Source organism: Oncorhynchus nerka, linkage group LG1 (assembly GCF_034236695.1).
Source record: "Oncorhynchus nerka isolate Pitt River linkage group LG1, Oner_Uvic_2.0, whole genome shotgun sequence".
Classification (NCBI taxonomy): Eukaryota; Metazoa; Chordata; class Actinopteri; order Salmoniformes; family Salmonidae; genus Oncorhynchus; species Oncorhynchus nerka.
In genome coordinates, this window is record NC_088396.1 from 43,709,253 (window position 1) to 43,733,104 (window position 23,852).

Here is a 23,852-nt window from a genome sequence, read left to right on the forward strand (position 1 = left end):
AAAAACCTGCCCTATTTAAAATGTTGTGTGCTTTAGCTTGGAAAATAAATACATGTGACACTGGATGACATCATAATGTTTGTTTGTTTGAAACATCAGGGCTGTTTTCCTAACAAAGTAAAATTTGCTTCGTGTTTTGTTTCTTTGCCACGATCCTAATGAGTATTGCGATACTGGTATCATCCCGGCCCTAGATGTTATTAGGGAAAAAAAGGGTATGTCACGGAATGAAGGGTACGTAACGGTTTTCCTTGGATTGGGATTATTTCAATCCTGCCCACATGCCCACAGCCGGCAGCACACAAGTAATCACCAATTCGGAGTGGCAGTTGAACACGACTGATCATAATGCCCAGCACACTGACCATGGACAAATTGGTTTCATTTTGGATATTCCTACGGGGCTAGTTAGGGACCATCAGTAAATTACTCAGTGTACAGTTGAAGTCAGAAGTTTACATACACCTTAGCCAAATACATTTAAACTCAGTTTTTTACAATTCCTGACAATTTAATCCTAGTAAAAATTCCCTGTCTTAGGTCAGTTAGGATCACCACTTTATTTTAAGAATGTGAAATGTCAGAATAATAGTAGAGAGAATTATTTATTTGAACTTGTATTTCTTTCATCATATTCCTAGTGGGTCAGAAGTTTACATACACTGAATTAGTATTTGGTAGCATTGCCTTTAAATTGTTTAACTTGGGTCAAACGTTTCGGGTAGCCTTCCACAAGCTTCCCACAATAAATTGGGTGGATTTTGGCCCATTTCTCCTGACAGAGCTGGTGTAACTGAGTCACGTTTTGTAGGCCTCCTTGCTCACACACACTTTTTCAGTCCTGCCCACACATTTTCTATGGGATTGAGGTCAGGGCGTTGTGGTGGCCACACCAATACCTTGACTTGTTGTCCTTAAGCCATTTTGCCACAACTTTGGAAGTATGCTTGGGGTGATTGTCCATTTGGAAGACCCATTTGCGACCAAGCTTTAACTTCCTGACTGTCTTGAGATGTTGCTTCAATATATCCACATAATTGTCCTACCTCATGATGCCATCTATTTTGTGAAGTGCACCAGTCCCTCCTGCAGCAAATCACCCCCACAACATGATGCTGCTACCCCCGTGCTTCATGGTTGGGATGGTGTTCTTCGGCTTGCAAGCCTCCCCCTTTTTCCTCCAAACATAACGATGGTCATTATGGCCAAACAGTTATATTTTTGTCTCATCAGACCAGAGGACATTTCTCCAAAAAGTAAGTTCTTTGTCCCCATGTGCAGTTGCAAATCGTAGTCTGGCCTTTATGGCGGTTTTGGAGCAGTGGCTTCTACCTTGCTGAGCAGCTTTTCAGGTTATGTCGATATAGGACTCGTTTTACTGTAGATATAGATACTTTTGTACCTGTTTCCTCCAGCATCTTCACAAGGTCCTTTGCTGTTGTTGTGGGATTGATTTGCACTTTTCGCACCAAACTACGTTCATCTCCAGGAGACACAACAAGTCTCCTTCCTGAGCGGTATGACGGCTGCGTGGTCCCATGGTGTTTATACTTGAGTACTATTGTTTGTACAGGTGAACATGGTACCTTCAGGCGTTTGGAAATTGCTCCCAAGGATGAACCAGACTTGTGGAGGCCTACCATTTTTTTCCTGAGGTCTTGTCTGATTTCTTTTAATTTTCCCATGATGTCAAGCAAAGAGGCACTGAGTTTGAAGGTAGGCCTTGAAATACATCCACAGGTACACCTCCAATTGACTCAAATTATGTCAATTAGCCTATCAGAAGATTCTAAAGCCATTACATCATTTTCTGGAATTTTCCAAGCTGTTTAAAGGCACAGTCAACTTAGTGTATGTAAACTTCTGACCCAATGCAATTGTGATACAGTGAATTACAAGTGAAATAATCTGTCTGTAAACAATAGTTGGGAATTTTTACTTGTGTCATGCACACCGTAGATGTCCTAACCAACTTGCCAAAACTATAGTTTGTTAATTAACAAGACATTTGTGGTGGTTGCAAAACTAGTTTTAATGACCTAAGTGTATGTAAACTTCCGACTTCAACTGTACATTGGACAATATTTGTACATTTCAATAGGTCCAAAATGCAATGACATTAAAACCTCAAACTAACAACTATTTGTAGAAATTAATATACAAATATTGAAATAATTTAATGAGAAAACTAAAAAGGTGTGTGTAACATGAAAGTATACTCCCATTTATATTGTGTAATATATTGACTAGCCCCACAGATAGGCTATCCAAAGTCAAACCAACTTTGCCAAAGTCGTGCACCGGCTGGCTGAAGCTAATTGGTGAAAGAAGTTTGCTAGCTAACCTAGGCTACTTCCAGACACAAGACCTGGTTTTAAGTTATCTAGAAGGGTGATTGATTGTAACTGTGTACTGTTTTTGTCAGAGTGAATGTAGAAACTCTTCCCATGTGTGAACACATACAAGAGACACCCACATCAAAGTAAGGCTCCAAGACCCAAATCTCTTTCTCAGGTGCGTTTCCTAATGAGGAAGATTGAAACCGAGGCTAAATCAGTAAGTTCAGCAACCCTCTAAAGACTTGTGACTAACCTGAACTAAAACCTAAAAGTCTAAATTGAGTTAATTTGCCTAATTGTAAACATTGAAACTGACACTTACCAGAGTTCAGATCCAGATTTTGGTTGTTAGAATTCACTATGACATCCACTGTCTCTTTGGTGATGTCACCCTTCTTCAGGATCACTGACACGCCACCTATAATCACTGTTAATAGAGGAGAGAAGTCTGAGTGAGGACACGGCATGCTATAGGTTTCCTGCAGTATTTATCTTTATGTTAACACAAAAATGTATGGTTGAAGGAAATAACCGTTGATGTCTGAACCTGGTTTAGCCGCTAGGGGTGGTGGTGGAGGTGTGTTATGTGAGGCGTTGGCTGCAGGGGGAGAAGTTGGAGTTGTGCCTTTTGCTGGTTTGCTGTTTTTTTGTTGACGACGATAACCCTGTTAAATTAAGCAGGACAAAAGAGGTTTCACTTTCAACAGGAATACTTGACCACATTTACAAATGCCACTGTACATTTCCTCTTCAATCACACACAAGAATGTACCGTGGTTTGACTTGGTATGTTAAATCTAAGGTAGAGCCGGGTGGCATTATAAACAAAAAAAACCTGTCCAACTAGATCAACATGGAATGCTATGTGGAGAAGCAGAATTACCTTTCCTTCAATAGCTGATTGGAACTCCCCCACTAGCTTGGCATCGGAGTCGATCACAAATATGCTCCTCAGTTGGGGGGGTTTCTGATCAGCGTTGATGAAATCTAGGATTCCCTTGATAACTGCTACACAGCTTTCTTTGACAGAAAAACCAAAGGTGCCATACCCCATCACTGGCATGCCTATGGAGACACACTTCATTTTTTTTGCTTCCAATAAACTGTCCCTGACAGCAGACTGCAGATAGACAATGTTGAGAGGTGTGGAAGCCTCCCCCAATACAGGAATGACTGCATAGATGAGGTGTTTAGTTCCAAGGGTTCCTGGGTTGGACAAGACCACATATCCCGCCTGTAGAGTTTGCCTTTCCTTCAGGAACTTGTCACACACCTTCCTGATCTCAGGCCCACCCATCTGAAGGAATTGCTTGGCGATCTGAGTATCGAAGGCCAGGCTGCTGCTCAGAGGGCAGATCAGAGCATCTGCCGCATGTTGAGAGATGTTACCCTGACCCACGGTTAAAGTGATGCACCCTTCTATGTCGTAGCTGTATTTCTGGCAGTGGGTAATCAATGGTGATAGGTAGAGCTTACACCCTAAATCCTTGGCCTTAGCCTGCAGAGCAACTCGGTTCTTCTCCAGGACTTTGGACTTGCCGGCTTCGGAGTAGGTATACTTCTCTGTCGTTATTGTACTGACCTGCTGTTTCACTGCATCTAAGGCCTCTTTGATTTTATCCCTCGCTGCAGTGATCTTCAGGCAAGGGGATCCTTGTGTTTTGCATGGTAGTATAGTCACGCCAAGGGCCTTAATTTCAGGGACCTCTGAGAGTTTCATACAAGAGGCCACATACTGTACTTCCTGCACTGATTTGAGAGGGACGTCCACTGTTTCTGGCTTCTTGTTATCCAGGTATCCCCTTAATTTCCCTGACACATCTGCTACAACATTGGAGAATCCACAGACAACGATCTTCTCCTGTGAAACTGAGATGATGACATTGTGGTTGTTCTTGGTGGATTTGAGCTCCCCGTCGAGTCCGGCAAAGAACTGCAGCCATTGTTCGCCCTTTGTCACGTGGGTTTGGTCTGGTGTGAGTTTGATGACTTCCTCTTTGATGACCTCGTGTAGTTTGTCTTCAGCTCTCTGGATGTCAGTTCTATCTGCCAGGATCTGGATGGAATCATTACCAAGGAGGAACACAGACGATATGTTGTTCTGGGCAAAGTGGTTCTTCTCAATCTTCTTCAGGTCCACAGACTTTAGGAACTCCACCAGAGGCATTGATATCTCAAGGAGTTTGGCTTCAACTTTCCCCAGGGCCTCTTTCACGGCACCTTCTGCTGTGCTCACCTGGTTCTCCAAACCCTTTAGGCAGATGATAAAGCTTTCTTCATCTTTAGAAAACCCTACGTCCACTAGTTTACCAGAGACGAGATCACAAATGAAATCAAGCTTTTCCTTAGAGTCCAGTGGGATTTTTCTTAATACCGTGTTCCTCTCCCTCTCGAGCTCATCACTAGCATTTTTCACCATTTGCTCAATCTTCTCCACTAGGGTCTTCGCCTCATTCTGCACACACACCACCACTATCTCAGCACTGGTGCTCCTGTAAGAGATGCTAGCACCAGGGGATTTGAGGCCAAGGCAACCGCTCTCGATCCTTTCCCAGGCCTTCACCTCTATGGGCAGCTGAACCTCTTTATATTTCTTTAGCAAGGCCAGAGCCTGTCTCCGGGCTTTCCTCTCCCATGTAGGGAACAATCTGAGCATGCCCAAAGACTCATTCTCCATGGTCATGTTCAGTTCCATCTGAGGGGGTTCTGTACTGATGTTGAAGGAAACTCTAGCATGGACCCTAAGGAGTCCAGTTGTAATTTCCTGCTTGCGGGTCTCGTCATGGTTAATGAAGTCAAGGAGTTCCACACTGAGTGGAAGGGTCACTTCAGTGGGGATGTCTGGGAGGAGGGCTGTTTGTCCCGTCAAAGCCTTCTGCAGGCTGGAGTAGAACAGCTGAGCTATGAGGTCGACCCCACCAAAATGATGCTTGTGTTCTGCCACCTGATGGGCAACTGGAACAAGGAGAACAGGGGAGAGAATGAATTTCTACTGAATTGACTTAAAGACATCATCCATTTCTCCTGTTGAAAAGTGATCTCCCAAGTAGAAATACAGTAAAGTACACACTCTAAAGCAACATTATACAGTGCCAGTCAAAAGTTTGGACTAACCTACTTATTCAAGGTTTTTAAAATATTTGTACTATTTTCTACATTGTAGAATTATAGTCAAGATATCAAAACTATGAAATAACACATATGGAATGATGTAGTAACCAAAAAAGTGTTAAACAAATATTTTATACTCTTCAAAGTAGTGTCATGATGTTGCCCTCTTTGAGTACAGCGAGCACCATCCCCCGCTCTCTGTTTCTACAACCAGACTGTCACGTTCTGACCCTAGTTCTTGTGTTATTTGTTTGTTTTAGTTGGTCAGGACGTAAGTTGGGTGGGAATTCTATGTTTTGTCTTTCTAGGTTGGTTTTCTGTGTTCGGCCTAGTATGGTTCTCAATCAGAGGCAGGTGTCGTTAGTTGTCTCTGATTGAGAATCATACTTAGGTAGCCTGGGTTTTACTGTTGTGCGGTGGGTGATTGTTTCCGTGTATGTGTTTGTTCGCCACACGGTACTGTTTCGGTTTTGTTCACGTTTATTGTTTTGTATTCATTGAGTGTTCAGTTTATGTTTTATTAAACGATATGGACACTTACCACGCTGCGCATTGGTCCTCCGATCCTTCTCGCTACTCCTCCTTAGAAGAGGAGGAGGAAAATCTTTACACAGACTGCTGTGGGCAGAGTGAGGTCGTAAATTCCTAAGGAAGACCCTGCCTCATGGACACACAGTTGTAGGGAGTAGTTTTTCATGGAGACAAAGGAAATCCTTCCACCTCACAGAACTTGAGGTACGAACAAATTTCATGTTCCAGAGAAAGTGTAAAAGATCGGTGAAGAATCCAGCTACGAACTGGTCCGTTTGTCACAACTTGGGAAGCTCAAGAGAGACGGTGTGGCCACATTACCATAACGCTGTTTATATAATAGCCTCAGATATGAGGTTTACATCTAATTGTTGTATAAGATGAATAAGTGAGGACGATACCGTTTGAATAATGGTGTAATATGATTGTGGACTGTTAAATGAAGAAACAAAATATAATTCCCTTTTGATATGAACTAATTCAGAGGACTGCCCCTGAGCCCAGTTAGGGCCAGACATCCTGAGACAGCCCTCTTCTGCCATTCTGAATAAAACCCCACTTTGAGAAATTATCAGTAGACCATGTTTTTCTCCATTAGGAGGGGGACTAAAGGTTGCAGACCCTTGCTGAATCTTTCAACCATACCACGTGGTTAAACTCTTAGACTATCGATACCGACAGAATGAGAACAAGTCTTTACTAGTCTGCAGCTAGGAATTCAGCATCACTGAACGCGAAGAACGACAACAGCCGAAACATCCATTCTATAATGAATGTCAATCTGAACAGTCCCCTTTAACCACAACCGAGAGAGAGAGGGAGAGAGACGGACAATCCTACAAAATAAAGACTTTTTCACCAACGATCAAGATGACACACTGAGCGTAAATATATATATTGATTGCAATTGTTCCCGACTGAGTGAGCGTTCATGTGTAAGGATTAGCATTTCAATTGTTATAGTTATTAACTCTGTAGTGACTTCTTAGTCGACTGCCCCTTTGTCTAACAAGCTGCCATGCCGGTTTAGCCCACTAGGGCACATTCTAACATTTCATGTAACCATATTTACTGTTTGTTTATGCATTTCTGTGAATTACTTAGTTAGTAATAAATAAATGATTTAAGACAATTGACCTATGGATGACTCAGAGTGGAGACTGGATTCGTGCAGATAACCAACAATTTGCGACGTTTGGAATGAGACTAACGTGAGGTAAAATAAATAAATCATTAATCAGAAGATTTTTGATCAGATATGAAAATATCTGAAAGGTTATATTGGGAAATTATAACTTTGTAATCTGAATACTTTCCTTGGTGCCCCTATTTCCTAGTGAATTACAGTTACACGATTAATTACTTTGATCGTGTTAAACTAATTACAGGGAATCTTTGATAAAACTGTCTTCAATTTAATGATAGTAAAGACACGACAGTAGCCACCCTTTGCCTTGATGACAGCTTTGCACACTCTTGGCATTCTCTCAATCAGCCTAACCTGGAATGCTTTTCCAACAGTCTTGAAGGAGTTCACACATATACTGAGAACTTGTTGGCTGCTTTTCCTTCACTCTGCGGTCCAACTCATCTCAAACCATCTCAATTCAGTTGAGGTCGGGTGATTGTGGAAGCCAGGTCATCTCATGTAGCACAACACTCTACTTCTTGGTCAAATGGCCCTTACACAGCCTGGACGTGTTAGGTCATTGTCTCGTTGAAAAACAAATGATAGTCCCACTAAGCGCAAACCAGATGGGATGGCGTATCGCTGCAGAATGCTGTGGTAGCCATGCTGGTTAAGTGTGCCTTGAATTCAAAATAAATCATGTGTCACCAGAAAAGCCCCCCCCCCCCCCCCACACCATCAAACTACCCCCTCCATGCTTCACTTTGGAAACAACACATGCTGAGATCATCCGTTCACCTACTCTGCATTTCACAATGACACAGCGGTTGGAACCAAATTTGGACTCCTCAGACCAAAGGACACATTTCCACCGGTCTAATGTCCATTGCTTGTGTTTCTTGGCCCAAGCAAGTCTCTTCTTCTGATTGGTGTCCTTGCAGCAATTCGACCATGAAGGCCTGATTCACGCAGTCTTCTTTAAACAATTGATGTTTAGATGTGTCTGTTACTTGAACTCTGAAGCATTTATTTGGGCTGCAATTTCTGAAGCCGGTAACTCTGATGAACTTCTCATCTGCAGCAGAGGTAACTCTGGGTCTTCCTTTCCTGTGGCGGTCCTCATGAGAGACAGTTTCATCGTAGCGCTTGATGGTTTTTGCGACTGCAATTGAAGAAACTTTCAAAGTTCTTGAAATTCTGCAGATTGACTGACCTTCGTGTCTGAAAGTAATGATGGACTGTCATTTGTCTTTGCTTATTTGAGCTGTACATGCCATAATATGGACTTGGTCTTTTACCAAATAGGGCTATCTTCTGTATACCACCCTTACCTTGTCACAACACAACTCAAACACATTAAGAGTGAAAGAAATTTCACAAATTAACAAGGCACATCTCTTAATTGAAATGCATTCCAGGTGACTACCTCATGAAGCTGGTTGAGAGAATGCCAAGATAGTGCAAAGCTGTCATCAAGGCAAAGGGTGGCTACTTTGAAGAATCTAAACTATAAAATATATTTATATATGTTTAACACTTTTTTGGTTACTACATGATTCCATACAGTTGAAGTCAGAAGTTTACATACACTAAGTTGACTGTGCCTTTTAACAGCTTGGAAAATTCCAGAAAAGGATGTCATGGCTTTAGAAACTTCTGATAGGCTAATTGACATAATTTGAGTCAATTTGAGGTGTACCTGTGGATGTATTTCAAGGCCTACCTTCAAACTCAGTGCCTCCTTGCTTGACATCATGGGAAAATCCAAAGAAATCAGCCAAGACATCAGAAAAAAATTTATACACCTCCACAAGTCTGGTTCATCCTTGGGAGCAATTTCCAAACGCCTGAAGGTACCACGTTCATCTGTTCAAACAATAGTACGCAAGTATCAACACCATGGGACCACGCAGCCATCATACTGCTCAGGAAGGAGACACGTTCTGTCTCCTAGAGATGAACGTACTTTGGTGCGAAAAGTGCAAATCAATCCCAGAACAACAGCAAAGGACCTTGTGAAGATGCTGGAGGACACAGGTACAAAAGTATCTATATCCACAGTAAAATGAGTCATATATTGACATAACCTGAAAGGCTGCTCAGCAAGGAAGAAGCCACTGCTCCAAAACCGCCATTTAAAAAAACAGACTATGGTTTGCAACTGCACATGGGGACAAAGATCGTACTTTTTGGAGAAATGTCCTCTGGTCTGATGAAACAAAAATAGAACTGTTTGGCCATAATGACCATCATTATGTTTGGAGGAAAAAGGGGGAGGCTTGCAAGCTGAAGAACACTATCCCAACCGTGAAGCACGTGGGTGGCAGCATCATGTTGTGAGGGTGCTTTGCTGCAGGAGGGACTGGTGCATTTAACATAAGGTAGGAAAATGATGTGGATATATTGAAGCAACATGTCAGGAAGTTAAAGCTTGGTCGCAAATGGGTCTTCCAAATGGACAATGACCCCAAGCATACTTTCAAAGTTGTGGCAAAATGGCTTAAGGACAACAAAGTCAAGGTGTTGGCAGTGGCCATCACAAAGCCCTGACCTCAATCATATAGAAAATGTGTGGGCATAACTGTAAAAGCGTGTGCGAGCAAGGAGGCCTACAAAACCTGACTCAGTTACACCAGCTCTGTCAGGAGAAATGGGACAAAATTCACCCAACTTATTGTGGGAAGCTTGTGGAAGGCAAACCAAAACGTTTGACACAAGATAAACAATTTAAAGGCAATGCTACCAAATACTAATTGAGTATGTAAACTTCTGACCCACTGGGAATGTGATGAAAGAAATAAAAGCTGAAATTAATGTATGTACTATTACTCTAACATTTCACATTCTAAAATAAAGTGGTGATCCTAACTGACCAAAGACAGGGAATTTTTACTTGCATTAAATATCAGGAATTGTGAATAACTGAGTTTAAATGTATTTGGCTAAGGTGTATGTAAACTTCCAACATCAACTGTATGTGTTATTTCATAGCTCTGACGTCTTCACTATTATTCTACATTGTAGAAAATAGTAAAAATAAAGAAAAACCCTGGAAAGAGTAGGTGTGTTCAAACGTTTGACTGGTATTCTATATGTTTTGAGCAAAATTATGTTTTTTTTAAGACAACTTCCATCTTCAAGGAGTAGGTCTGATGGTCAGATGTCATGTCATCAGACTCCCTCCTCGCTTGAGGAACAATAGTAGTAGTAGCTGTTTTTTTATTTTAATTTGTTATACTCTTGTGAATTCAATGATTTTTACTAGATTACTTGTAGTTTTTCATGTTGTCTGTGTAATTTTTTGTAATGACTCGGTGCTGCCTATCTTGGCCAGGATGCTCTTGAAAAAGAGATTTTAACCTCAATGAGCCCTTCCTGGTTAAATAAAATAAATAAAATAGGAGCAATAAAGAACAGAAGAAAGTCCTCCTCCCTCACTTGTGCCATTTCATATCATACTGTGACCACCTAGCGGGACAACTTCCGGTGAAACTGGAGGGCACGCAATTCAAATAAATAATCATAAAAATTATGGATATTAAACATTTAGGTGCATACAAGTGTCTTATATCGGTTGAAAGCTTAAATTCTTGTTAATCTAACTGCACGGTGCAATTTACAGTAGCTATTACAGCTAAAACATGCCATGTGATTGATTGAGGACGGAGCCCCACATCAAAATATTTTTCCACCGGCACAGGTTTCATAAATTCAAAAATAGCGATTAAATATTCACTTACTTTTTGAAAATCTTCCTCTGAATTGTCATCCAAAGGGTCCCAGCTATAACATGTGGTGTCGTTTTGTTAGATAAAATCCTTCTTTATATCCTAAAAAGTGTGTTTAGTTGGCGTCATCGATCTGAGTAATCCACTTGTTCAACGTGCAGAGAAAGGAATCCGAAAATATACCGCTAACCTTTGTTTCAACAACAGCAGGTGCGTCTTGTCTTCATCGCGGGCCCAAACACAAATTTCCCTCTACTAAAACTCATATTTCTTATTCGTTTTGGAAGTTACAAGCCTGAAACCTTGAACATAGATGGCTGACACCCTGTGGATGCCATAGGAATTGCATCCTGGGAGCTAGAATTCAGTATGCCCCTATACTTTCCATTGTAAGAGCATGGGCTCTCAACAACAAAAAAATTCTGGTTGGTTTTTCTTTGGATTTCCTCCTACTATATCTATTGTGTTATAGTCTACTATATTATTTTAACATTTCTACAAACGTCAAAGTATTTTATTTCCAATGGTACCAATTGTATGCATATCTTAGCTTCAGGGCCTAAGCAACAGGCAGTTTACTCTGGGCACGTCAGTCAGGCGGAAATTGAGAAAAAAAGGAGCCCTTTAAGTAAATCAGGTGTTTACATTAGGTGAAAATGAGACTGGAGGAGGACTTGAACACTATATTGTATTTCCAAGGTCATCAATTGTAACTGTTTGGAAATACCAGGATAGCACACGGAGGTAAGGCATTACGCTTTGAAATGCACAATATACAATGTGCATGTACAACTATTGATACAACTGTAGGCCTACACACAACATCATTTATAGAGCATAATGTCATTGAAAAGGGCCCTACCATGACAGTCTTCAAAGGTGATGACCATGCTCTTGCCATTTGTAACCCAAATCTGGGACCTGATAGCCCCTCCTTTGCTCCTCCTACTGGAGAAGTAGAGATTCAGGGCCTCCTCCACCTCTCCTTTGAATTGGCTCATGTCCCCATGGACAAGGACAGAGTCTGTCAGCTCTAAACGGCAAGCCCCAATCTCCATGCCCTGGAACTTCTTTGACAAGCATTTCCTAAGGAAGGACTTGATGTCTGCGGAACATGGATAGTTAGATTGATAGTTAGATTAGTGTTGTATTTCGCTGTTTGGTCATGCAACTTAATTGAATGGTGTAATAGTGATATGATGTAATAGTGATATGGTGTAATAGTGATATGGTGTAATAGTGATATGGTGTAATAGTGATATGGTGTAATAGTGATATGAGGTAATAGTGATATGGTGTAACAGTGATATGATGTAATAATGATATGGTGTAATAGTGATATGGTGTAATAGTGATATGGTGTAATAGTGATATGGTGTAATAGTGATATGATGTAATAATGATATGATGTAATAGTGATATGGTGTAATAGTGATATGGTGTAATAGTGATATGGTGTAACAGTGATATGGTGTAACAGTGATATGATGTAATAATGATATGATGTAATAGTGATATGGTGTAATAGTGATATGGTGTAATAGTGATATGGTGTAACAGTGATATGGTGTAACAGTGATATGATGTAATAGTGATATGATGTAATAGTGATATGGTGTAATTGTGATATGGTGTAATAATTATATGATGTAATAGTGATATGGTGTAATAGTGATATGGTGTAATAGTGTTATGGTGTAACAGTGATATGATGTAATAATGATATGGTGTAATAGTGATATGGTGTATACATATTTATGATGTATCTGTGGACCTACCAATGTCCTGTTTGAAGGTGACCACTACTCTTTCTCCATCGTCAAGGGTCTCCCAGACATGTTCAGCCCCTTGGCTGCAGCTGCCGATGTATAGAGAGACAATGTCGCACTTGCAGGTCTCGTTGAACCCAGTCAGGATGAAGCGTCTTTTGTCCAGTTTCCCTTCAACAGCTGTCTCATTGTACATCTCCACAGAAATGCCATACTGATGCTCCTTCTTGGCAAGGACTTTCTCTGCATCTGACAGAAGGTAGTAGGAACAGTATTTATTGGTGGGCATGAATGATCAAGCAGACTCAAGAAATTCACTCATGTAAATGTTCACTTGATGATATAAGTAGATGACACGTCACAATGTGATCACGTCACAATGTCATCACATGTCAAAGTGTCACAATGTCAATGTTATCACATGTAACAATGTAAATTATCTGAGATACAAAGACTCACTGAAAAAAAATCAACATATACTTGTTTCAAATAGCAGCCATTGTGTTCTAGTGACCAAGAAGGAATCATTTCCTTATGAGCCCTATTCCCAGCTGAGATGACTAATCGTATTTTACAGTCAAAGGAAAGTAACCTCTGAATGATACACAAGTGTCATAGTTGATCTAATTAGTGCTTATCCTGACAGGTACAAAGTTGAACTGTCCACTGAAAGCAATACAAGTTAACAACTCCCACATACAGTAAATCCACAATATAATATTAATTTGAAGAAAGAACATTTGAATTAGATGAGTCTATGGGAAAACACTCCTTACCTGACTGACAGGACAGTTTAAGGACCCATCTATTCTTTCCATGTCTTGTAATGCTGACCTCTCCTTCCTCTGAAGCAAACTGCTCAAAATACAAGTTAAGGACCTCCTTTTCACATTCCTTGGTTGTTCTGACAAGTAGTAATTTAATGTCATTATCCGTCACTGAATCTGAATAATAAACAGACACACAGAATGAACATTACTGTGATTTCCCCATTGATTTAATATCTTATTAAAGTGTCAATATTTAACTTTTTGATTTTTTTTCCCCCACAGCAGTTTAGATGGTACAAATATTCTATACACTATGCTAGCTTATTTTGTCACATAAACTGAAATTAGAAAAACGATTAGAGTTTTAGCAACCAGGAAATTGCGGAGCGAATTCTGCATAGTGCAACTTTAAGTATATTTATGAATATGAGTCTTACCCGCTAGACTCTCGGACACTGGCTGATACATCACAGACAAAGACAGAGAGAAAACACATTAGTAGGTCTAAATGCTGTAATGCTGTATATTGCCAACTCTAACTTGATACAATATAAGCAACACATAAATAATTACCTTCTCTACAACTTTAGGTGAAGACTTTCCTAGAGAAGTCAGTTTGTCTTTTGTAGGGCGAGGGAAGACTGGTGGTTTAACTTTCTTCACTTCTGTTTCACCGCCATCTTCCTTCAGTTTCACTCGAAGCTCAACCACCCCAAAAGGGATTTTGAAATCAATTTTATGGCATTTTCTATCCAACACTTTCTGCAGAGCTGAGGAGGAATTGACAGACAGACAAAATGAGAAAAAAAATCCAGAAAATCACATTGTAGGGATTTTTAATGATTTTTAATTTTTTAACTGGGTCACGTCTATGGCAACCGAACCGATAGAACAAACAACCAGCCGGCTTGGGTAGTAACCCTAGATTTGTGTCGGGACTATATCTTGTGGAAGGAAGAAATAGTATGAATAAATTCATCCAAATAAAGTTTTTAATTTAAATAAGTCAATCATTATTTCAATATGTTGGTAACCCGTTGTGTAAAAGTGATACTGTCCTCGAAAATGGTGTTTGGAGAATATATTGGCACGGTTTGCCAGCCCTCGATTTCGTCTCGGGCCTAACAACACCTGTGCCAATATATCCTCCAAACACCGGCTTCTCAGGCATTATCACTTAAATACCATGCAAGGGCTGTTCTTAAGCACGACACAACTCGGAGTGCTTGGATACAGCCCTTAGCCGGGGTATATTGACCATATACCACGGACCCCGGACATGCCTTATTGTTTTTATAAACTGGTTACAAACATAATTGGAACATAAAAATATTTGTTTTGTCATACCCCTGGTATATGGTCTCATACAGTGGTGTAAAGAACTTAAGTAAAAATACTTTAAGGTACTACTTAAGTTGTTTTTTTGAGGTATCTGTATTTTCCTTTACTATTTATATTTTTGACAACTTTTACTTCACTACATTCCTAATGAAAATAATGTACTTTTTACCCCATACATTTTGCCTGACACCCAAAAGTACTCGTTACATTATGAATGCTTAGCATGACAGAAAAATGATCCAATTCACACACTTATCAAGAGAACAACCCTGGTCATCCCTACTGCCTCTGATCTGACGAACTCACTAAACACGTGCTTCGTGTGTAAATTATGTCTGAGTGTTGGAGCGTGCCCCTATCTATCCCTACATTTTAAAAATAAGAAAATGGTGCATCTGGTTTTCCTAATATAAGGACATTTAAAGAATTCATCATTTTACCTTTGTACTTAATTATAAACTGGGTGGTTCGAGCACTGCATGCTGATTGGCTGAAAGCCGTGGTATATCAGACCATATACCACGGATATGACAAAACATACATTTTTTACTGCTCTTATTAAGTTGGTAACCAATTTATAATAGCAATAAGGCACCTCGGAGGTTTGTGATATATGGCCAATATACCACAGCACAGCGCGTTGCGTCGTATTTAAGAGCAGCCCTTAGCCGTGGTATATTGGACATTTACCCCACCTCCTCGAGCCTTATTGCTTAAATATACCTTCATGGATGTGTCTATTCATAGGCCAAAATATTTTGTATTAAGACTAATTGAAATAATTACCTGCATCTTCATGGTAAACAAGCAAAGCCTTCCTCTTGTCCCCAGGATAATATTGAATTTGTAATGTCTCTCCTCCAGACTTTCTTTTGTTTTTGAAGTGCAAATCCAACTTGGGTCTGATTTTGTCTATGTCGTCTGGCAGACCCTCCAATACCAGCGTTTTTTCAGTCATTATGTTCAGACAGTTGTCTTCCTGTCCTACTTCGATTGAAGCGGCATATTTGTAAGTGTCAATTCTTTCAGCAACTTCGATTTCCTGTTGTATAACACATATTTTGTTTCCGGTTATTATGGAAAATCACTTGCTATTACATTGCGTTGCTCTCTGCAGCAACTTTCACTTTTGATTTCGTCCCCACGTGACTTCGAGGAACTCGAGTAGGTTACAAAAGGTAATCAATTCGTCGTGATATTTGACTGTTGGAAACAGTATCAGTCCGTATTTTCTCAGGCCGATTCGGTAAGTTAACATTACTTGCAACTGACCACGAATTAATATGTCTACTTGCAACTGACCTTGAATTAATCTGTCATATAAAAAGTAGCATGATCGCAATAATAATTGTTAGACTTTTACGCAGATAATGAGTGACTCTGACGCCGTCAAGCCGCTTGTGAATGGAAAGGTAGCGTAAAATCATGTAGGCCAATTGGACGATAATTTCCTTTGACTATTATTTTTTTTCGAAATACATGACATATCTTTTTATAAATAGATGGATAACATCGATGATGAAGAACAGAAACTGTCTGTAGCCAAGGAAGAGCTGGATAAATTGACGGTAGGCCTATTTGCAGAGTTTAGCTATTTATCTGTCAGATGAATGTTTTTTACATAAATATTTATTTCCTATTATTATGCAGAAACAACTTGAGAAGGCAGAGGACGAAAAATCTAGGCTGCAGTTGGCAAAACTGAGCGCAGAAGATTCAAAGAAAGAGGCTTCAAAAAATGTGATGGTCCTTCAACGACAGGGGAGCAACGTCAGGAGGAGTTCTCTAAAACTGTGAAAGGGATACAGGTACGCCCGTGGCGCTTTTTAAAATAACATTCACTCAATGGATATTTATATTACATTTACTACTGTAGTTTTATCTGTATAGTCACTCGGATAGATATTGAGGCTGTGGTGGATGAATCAAATATGTTTTTCAAATGTAACCACTTGCATGGTATTGTTACACAGAATGATATCTCGATGCTCGAGAAGGGTAACAAAGATCTGATGGAGAAACTGAAGAAAAGCCAGGCTAAGCTACAGGCTAAGAAGAGCGAGTCTGCTACACTTCAGCAGAGGTTTAAGGTAGGTAATGTAACAACAGATGTTAAATATGAATTTCAAATATTTTGAGAGGACTAAAAAGAAAGCAATTCTGGCATGGACAACACTCACACTCTACTGCTGGTTCCAGATCTATGTCCAGATCCCTGAAAAGAAGGTGAAGTTCACCCGTAAGGAGGAGGACAGCGATGACAGCGGTCAACACATCAAGGGGGTGTTCACCATTGCCCAGAGACCATCAGTGCTCCTGAAGGGGGGGCAGGCTCTCATCACTTTTGAGGAGGAGAAAGGTACAGGAAACAGGACGTCCATCTTTGTGGCTTCATAAAGACAGTGCACATTAATCTACATAACTCATCATTATGTTCCATGTGAGGCATTATGTTGAAATTGAGGCATTATGTTGAAATTGAGGCATTATGTTCCATGTGAGGCATTATGTTCCATGTGAGGCATTATGTTCCATGTGAGGCATTATGTTCCATGTGAGGCATTATGTTGAATGTGAGGCATTATGTTGAATGTGAGGCATTATGTTCCATGTGAGGCATTATGTTCCATGTGAGGCATTATGTTCCATGTGAGGCATTATGTTGAATGTGAGGCATTATGTTCCATGTGAGGCATTATGTTGAATGTGAGGCATTATGTTGAATGTGAGGCATTATGTTGAATGTGAGGCATTATGTTGAATGTGAGGCATTATGTTGAATGTGAGGCATTATGTTGAATGTGAGGCATTATGTTGACCGTGAGGCATTATGTTCCATGTGAGGCATTATGTTGAATGTGAGGCATTATGTTCCATGTGAGGCATTATGTTCCATGTGAGGCATTATGTTCCATATGAGGCATTATGTTCCATATGAGGCATTATGTTGAACGTGAGGCATTATGTTGAACGTGAGGCATTATGTTCCATGTGAGGCATTATGTTGAATGTGAGGCATTATGTTGAATGTGAGGCATTATGTTGAATGTGAGGCATTATGTTCCATGTGAGGCATTATGTTCCATGTGAGGCATTATGTTGAATGTGAGGCATTATGTTCCATGTGAGGCATTATATTCCATGTGAGGCATTATGTTCCATGTGAGGCATTATGTTGAATGTGAGGCATTATGTTGAACGTGAGGCATTATGTTGAACGTGAGGCATTATGTTCCATGAGGCATTATGTTCCAGGCATTATGTTCCATGTGAGGCATTATGTTGAATGTGAGGCATTATGTTGAATGTGAGGCATTATGTTGAATGTGAGGCATTATGTTCCATGTGAGGCATTATGTTCCATGTGAGGCATTATGTTGAATGTGAGGCATTATGTTGAACGTGAGGCATTATGTTCCATGTGAGGCATTATGTTGAGTGGCTGCCCAGATCCTGAAGATGGCCAAGTGTATGTTCCATGTGATAAAGCATTATGTTCCATGTTTGAGGCATTATGAATTGAATGTGAGGCATTATCAAATTCAAATCATTTATTTATTATGTTCCATGTGAGGCTCAAAGTTATGTTCCATGTGAAACCCCAAACAGGCATTATGTTGAAAAACTCCCTGAGGCATTATGTTGAAACGGCTGAGGGGTGGCATTCTTCTGGCTTCCATATGAGAACATGCATGTATGTTCCATAAATGAGGCATTATGTTCCATGTGAGGCATTATGTTCCATGTGAGGCATTATGACATGACAGATGTTCAAATGTTCATAAATGTGAATAATAATAAGGCCATGTGAGGCATTATGTTCCATGTCAGGTAGGGGCATTATGTTCCATGTGAGGCATTATGTTCCATGTGGGGTGGCATTATGGCTTCCATGTTATAACAGAGGCATTATGTTCCATGTTCAGGCATTATGGTTGAATAATGTAGGCATTATGTTGAAACTGGAGGCATTATGTTCCAGGTGGACTGGGGACATTATGTTCATCATGTCAGGTAGTTGGGACAAGTTCCATGGGAGGCATTATGTTGAATGCAGCATGGCATTGGATGTTGAATGTGAGGCATTATGTTCCATGTGAGGCATTATGTTCCATGTGAGGCATTATGTTGAATGTGAGGCATTATGTTGAATGTGGACAGGCATTATGTTGAATGACCCTAGCCCCGCATTAAACTAATGAATAAATACTGGAGGCTGAGACAGGAGGGGTATGTTCCATGTGACAGGCCAAACATGTTCCATGTGAGCATTATGTTCCATGTGAGGGATATCTTCAACCACCAACTTCCATCCTGAGGCATTATGTTGAACGTGAGGCATTATGTTGAATGTGTTATATTGGGATTATCCTTCCCTCTCTCTCAGTGGCTGCCCAGATCCTGAAGATGGCCAAGTGTACTGTGTCCTGTGATAAAGACAAGGTGCATGTGAAGCCCAAAAGCCTTACACTGGACCCCTTTGTCAAGTTTGAGGTACACCATTTCACACAATGAATGTGTCAAGTTAAATGAAGTACTTTGAAGACATTAAAGATAACCGCCTCCAGCCGATAATGATTTAGTTTACTATGGAGTCTGTTTTCTAGAATAGAGTCATCTTATTTACTGCAGAGTGTAAAGGTGTGTTCCAATCAACTTTGAGTAAGGAATTAGGGATTCTTTCAAGAAAACTATACCATTCAATTGATACAATGGTGTCTATAATGACTTGTTGATATTGTTGATGATTCACTGCTGTGCTATTGCCCAGGTGACACACCTGTAACCAAGTTATGTGGCTGTTGCTGTGCAGGTACACCTTGATGTCTCCACAAAGACACTCAGCTTCTCCAATGTCCCGTTTACCCTGTCAGAGGAACGAATGAGAGACCGTCTGGAGATCAGCTTCTCCAAGCCCAGTCGAGGGGGAGGAGAGGTGCAGAGGGTGGACTATGACAAGCACACTGGGAAAGGACAAATCACCTTCCTCAACTCTGGAGGTACAGTACATCTATTGTGTGTGTGTGTGTGTGTGTGTGTGTGTGTGTCAGAACATGATTTGTTTTATTGGAAAGTGCCGTATTCAATATGTTTAATCATAGAAGAGTTCATATTTTAAATACTTGTCTACTTTTCTAGTTGCAGAGAGGCTGGCCCTGAAAAGGAAGTACATCGTGGATATGGACCGTGAGGTGAATGTGAAAGTTGACCTTGTTTACAACTACAAGCTGAAGAAGTTTCAGGTGAGATTAAAACAGTCGCTCATCTTTTTCTCTGTCATTTGTTTACATACAGTTCCTAAGCATTGCCCTGTTGTGACTTCCCAATCGGATCAAAGGTATCTGGACTTTGCCGTGACTGTTTCAAGTATTTTGTGTTTTCCAAGTCAGGAGCCACAGCTTGCTGTATTAGGTTATTTAGTTTCTACTAGAGCTGGGACGATAAACCAAAATGATCAACACATTTCTCTAGCCTATACTAGAGAGATGTGAAGTTTGAAATGCAATACGTTTTCTAATATGGGTGATTGTTAAATGGGACAAACTAGTAGTAGTAGTAAACTCAGCAAGAAAAGAAACGTCCTCTCACTGTCAACTGTTTATTTTCAGCAAACTTAACATGTGTAAATATTTGTATGAACATAACAAGATTCAATAACTGAGACATAAACTGAACAAGTTCTACAGACCTGTGACTAACAGAAATGGAATAATGTGTCCCTGAACAAAGAGTGTAGCCAACAGCTGCATTATTTACTGCAGTTCATCTCCTCCTCATGGACTGCACCAGATTTGCCAGTTCTTATTGTGAGATGTTACCCCACTCTTCCACCAAGGCACCTCCAAGTTCCCGGACATTTCTTGGGGGAATGGCCCTAGCCCTCACCCTCTGATCCAACAGGTCCCAGACGTGCTCAATGGGCTTGAGATCCGGGCTCTTAGAACACTGACATTCCTGTCTTGCAGGAAGTCATGCACAGAACAAGCAGTATGGCTGGTGGCATTGTCATGCTGGAGCATCATGTCAGGATGAGCCTGCAGGAAGGGTACCACATGAGGGAGGAGGATGTCTTCCCTGTAACACAGCATTGAGATTGCCTGCAATGACAGCAAGCTCAGTCCGATGATGCTGTGACACACCGCCCCAGACCATGATTGACCCTCCACCTCCAAATCGATCCCGCTCCAGAGTACAGGCCTCAGTGTAACGCTCATTCCTTCAACGATAAATGCAAATCCGACCATCATCCCTGGTGTGAAAAAAACGTGACTCGTCAGAGAAGAGCACTTTTAGCCAGTCCTGTCTGGTCCAGCGACAGTGGGTTGGTGCCCATAGGCGACGTCGTTGCCGGTGATGTCTGGTGAGGACCTGCCTTACAACAGGCCTACAAGCCCTCAGTCCAGCTTCTCTCAGCCTATTGCAGACAGTCTGAGCACTGATGGAGGGATTGTGCGTTCCTGGTGTAACTCGGGCAGTTGTTGTTGCCATCCTGTACCTGTTCCTCAGGTGTGATGTTCGGATGTACCGATCCTGTGCAGGTGTTGTTACACGTGGTCTGCCACTACGAGGATGATCAGCTGTCCGTCCTGTCTCCCTGTAGCGCTTTCTTAGGTGTCTCACAGTACGGGCATTGCAATTCATTGCCCTGGCCACTTCTGCAGTCCTCATGCCTCCTTGCAGCATGCTTAAGGCAGGTTCACACAGATGAGCAGGGACCCTGGGGATCTTCTTTTGGTGTTTTTCAGTGTCCTAAGTTTTCATAACTGTGACCTTAATTGCCTACTGTCTGTAAGCTGTTAGTGTCTTAACGAACGTTCCACAGGTGCAAGTTCATTAATTGTTTATGGTTCATTGAACAAGCATGGGAAACAGCGTTTAAACCCTTTACAATGAAGATCTGTGAAGTTATTTGGATTTGTATGAATTATCTTTGAAAGACAGGGTCCTGAAAAAGGGACGTTTCTTTTTTGCTGAGTTTTTAAAGGATAATTAAACACAAACTGTAGTTCATTGTTATAAACATATCGTTCTATTTACATCCATATCACCCAGCTCTAGTCTCTACTGGAGCAGAACTTTGACATGTGCCTGTGTGGTACTCTTGTGACAGACTGCTAACATATGTGTTCACAAATGAACAGGATGTTTCTTTACTTTTTCTGCTGTCTTGTTTCAGATGTGTAGAGTTGACTGACACATGCATATCAACTGAGAGTGTTTTACTTGAACCTTTGTTGCAGACGTTCTGCGGCACTCCGACGCGCACCATCCTCCTGTGCGGGATTACAGACTTCCAGGATGAGGAGGACCTGCAGGATCACCTGGAGATTCACTTCCAGAAGCCCAGTAACTATGGAGGGGAGGTGGAGTGCATCAAGTATGTCTCCGGGGGCAACGAGGTCAAGGCCTTCTTCACTGAGGACATGGCTGAGATGGAGGCTTAACATTAACAAACGGCCATCCTCTTACGATACATCTATGCTCATGTTTCTCAGTACTTAGTTGGTACCACATGAATGAACCTTAGTGATGATGTATTTATCCGCATTTACCATAATCTATACCCCACTGACATGCAGCACTATATTATACCAAAACTGATCTGTAAGTCTTGGGAAATTAGTCATGTCAACTTTGTATACTGACAAAGTTTAACAAGGCCTTAAAACGTGCATGATAATGCCTTGTGCAGTGCCTTAAGTTTAGAATAATCTTGATTAGAAGGATCTTTATAGTTATATAGTCAAACTCTATTAGAAGGGGACAAATGAAAATGCACAGTAGTTGTTTTCATCTAGAGATACTATGTCTATTTCTCTGTGTCAGGCATCTTTGTGATATGGTGTTTTTTGCTCAAACTTCAAATCATGGGTTTTTAAATCGGTCATCATGACATGAATCAGGAATTTACTGTATGGATAATCCCATTGATCGTGGTATATGAGTAACCCACCTACTTAATTTCACCCCATAAAATGCATTTAATGCATATCACATTGTATTGTTTTATTGAACTCCTGTATGCTTTCTGACTACAGTCCTTAAATATAGGCCTGAATACGCACCATTAAAATATTGATAACAGCGCAGGTGACATAATCTGTGCTGAGCAAAAATATCAACGCAACATGCAACAATTTCAAAGATTTGACTGAGTTAACAGTGCATATAAGGAAATCAGTCAATTGAAATACATTCATTGTGCACTAATCTATGGATTTCACATGACCGGTCAGGGGTGCAGCCATTGGTGGGCCCACTGTGGAGCTAGGCCCAGCCAATCAAAATGCATTTTTCTCCACAAAAGGGCTTTATTACAGACATAAATAGTCCTCAGTTTCATCAGCTGTCTGGTCTCAGACAATCCTGCAGGTGAAGAAGCCGGATGTGGGAGGTCCTGGGCTGATGTGGTTACACGTGGTCTGCGGTTGCGAGTCCGGTTGGACGCACTGCCGAATTCTCTAAAACGACATTGGAGGCTGCTTATGATATATAAATTAGCTTTCAATTCTTTGACAACAACTCTGGTGGACATGCCTGCAGTCAGCATTCCAATTGCACGCTCCCTCAAAACCTGAGACATCTGTGGCATTATGTTGTGTGACAAAACTGCACATTTTAGAGTAGCCTTTTATTGCACGTGTAATGATCATGCTGTTTAATCAGCTTCTTGGTATGCCACTCCTGTCAGATGGATGGATTATCTTGGCAAATGAGAAATGCTCACTAACACGGATGTAAACAAATTTGTGCAAAATAGTATTTTTGTGCTTATGGACAATTTTTGGGATCTTTTATTTCAGCTCATGAAACATGAGACGAGCACTTTCCATGTTGTGTTGATATTTTTGTTCAGTGTACAACTCAACTGTAAATAAAGACTGCTGAAGGCCACTAGATGGCAGTGTTTTATCATTATTCCCAACTTAATCAAGTACTCCAACACACTTAGCAATTTGGTTTACGCATCCTAAACTTTACTTGAATGGTAATCAGGTAATTAAGCTATTTGCTACGTCAGTGTAGAGGGGCTACAAACACCCCATAATGCTGATCAATTGGTTGGAAATGCAATGCAAAGCACAGGTCACTTAGAAATGTCCTTGTTTTTGAAAGAAAAGCTACATTTTTGT

At 40.8% G+C, this 23,852-nt stretch overlaps 2 protein-coding genes across 2 annotated transcripts in view; one reads left to right on the top strand and one right to left on the bottom strand.

The window, feature by feature from the left end:
• The window catches only part of LOC115130274 (protein mono-ADP-ribosyltransferase PARP14-like), a 34,594-nt gene extending 18,764 nt beyond the window's left edge, over positions 1-15,830 (bottom strand). The window contains exons 1-9 of the mRNA XM_029661242.2: positions 15,505-15,830; positions 13,951-14,147; positions 13,815-13,836; positions 13,384-13,551; positions 12,617-12,856; positions 11,701-11,943; positions 3,223-5,294; positions 2,887-3,004; positions 2,662-2,766 (exon numbers count right to left, since the gene is read on the bottom strand). Coding sequence (XP_029517102.2) covers positions 2,662-2,766; positions 2,887-3,004; positions 3,223-5,294; positions 11,701-11,943; positions 12,617-12,856; positions 13,384-13,551; positions 13,815-13,836; positions 13,951-14,147; positions 15,505-15,676 — 3,337 coding nt within the window. The 5' untranslated portion in view covers positions 15,677-15,830. The remainder of the gene's footprint in view (positions 1-2,661; positions 2,767-2,886; positions 3,005-3,222; positions 5,295-11,700; positions 11,944-12,616; positions 12,857-13,383; positions 13,552-13,814; positions 13,837-13,950; positions 14,148-15,504) is intronic.
• A 24-nt stretch (positions 15,831-15,854) lies between these two features.
• nmi (N-myc (and STAT) interactor) lies at positions 15,855-23,613 on the top strand. Its single transcript, XM_029661262.2, is given in 11 exon segments — positions 15,855-15,964; positions 16,086-16,130; positions 16,221-16,286; positions 16,369-16,477; positions 16,480-16,526; positions 16,692-16,808; positions 16,918-17,077; positions 19,106-19,212; positions 19,532-19,718; positions 19,858-19,961; positions 21,960-23,613. Coding segments are annotated over 10 exon segments (1,143 nt in total). The 5' UTR covers positions 15,855-15,964; positions 16,086-16,088; the 3' UTR covers positions 22,164-23,613.
• Positions 23,614-23,852: the final 239 nt, after the last annotated feature.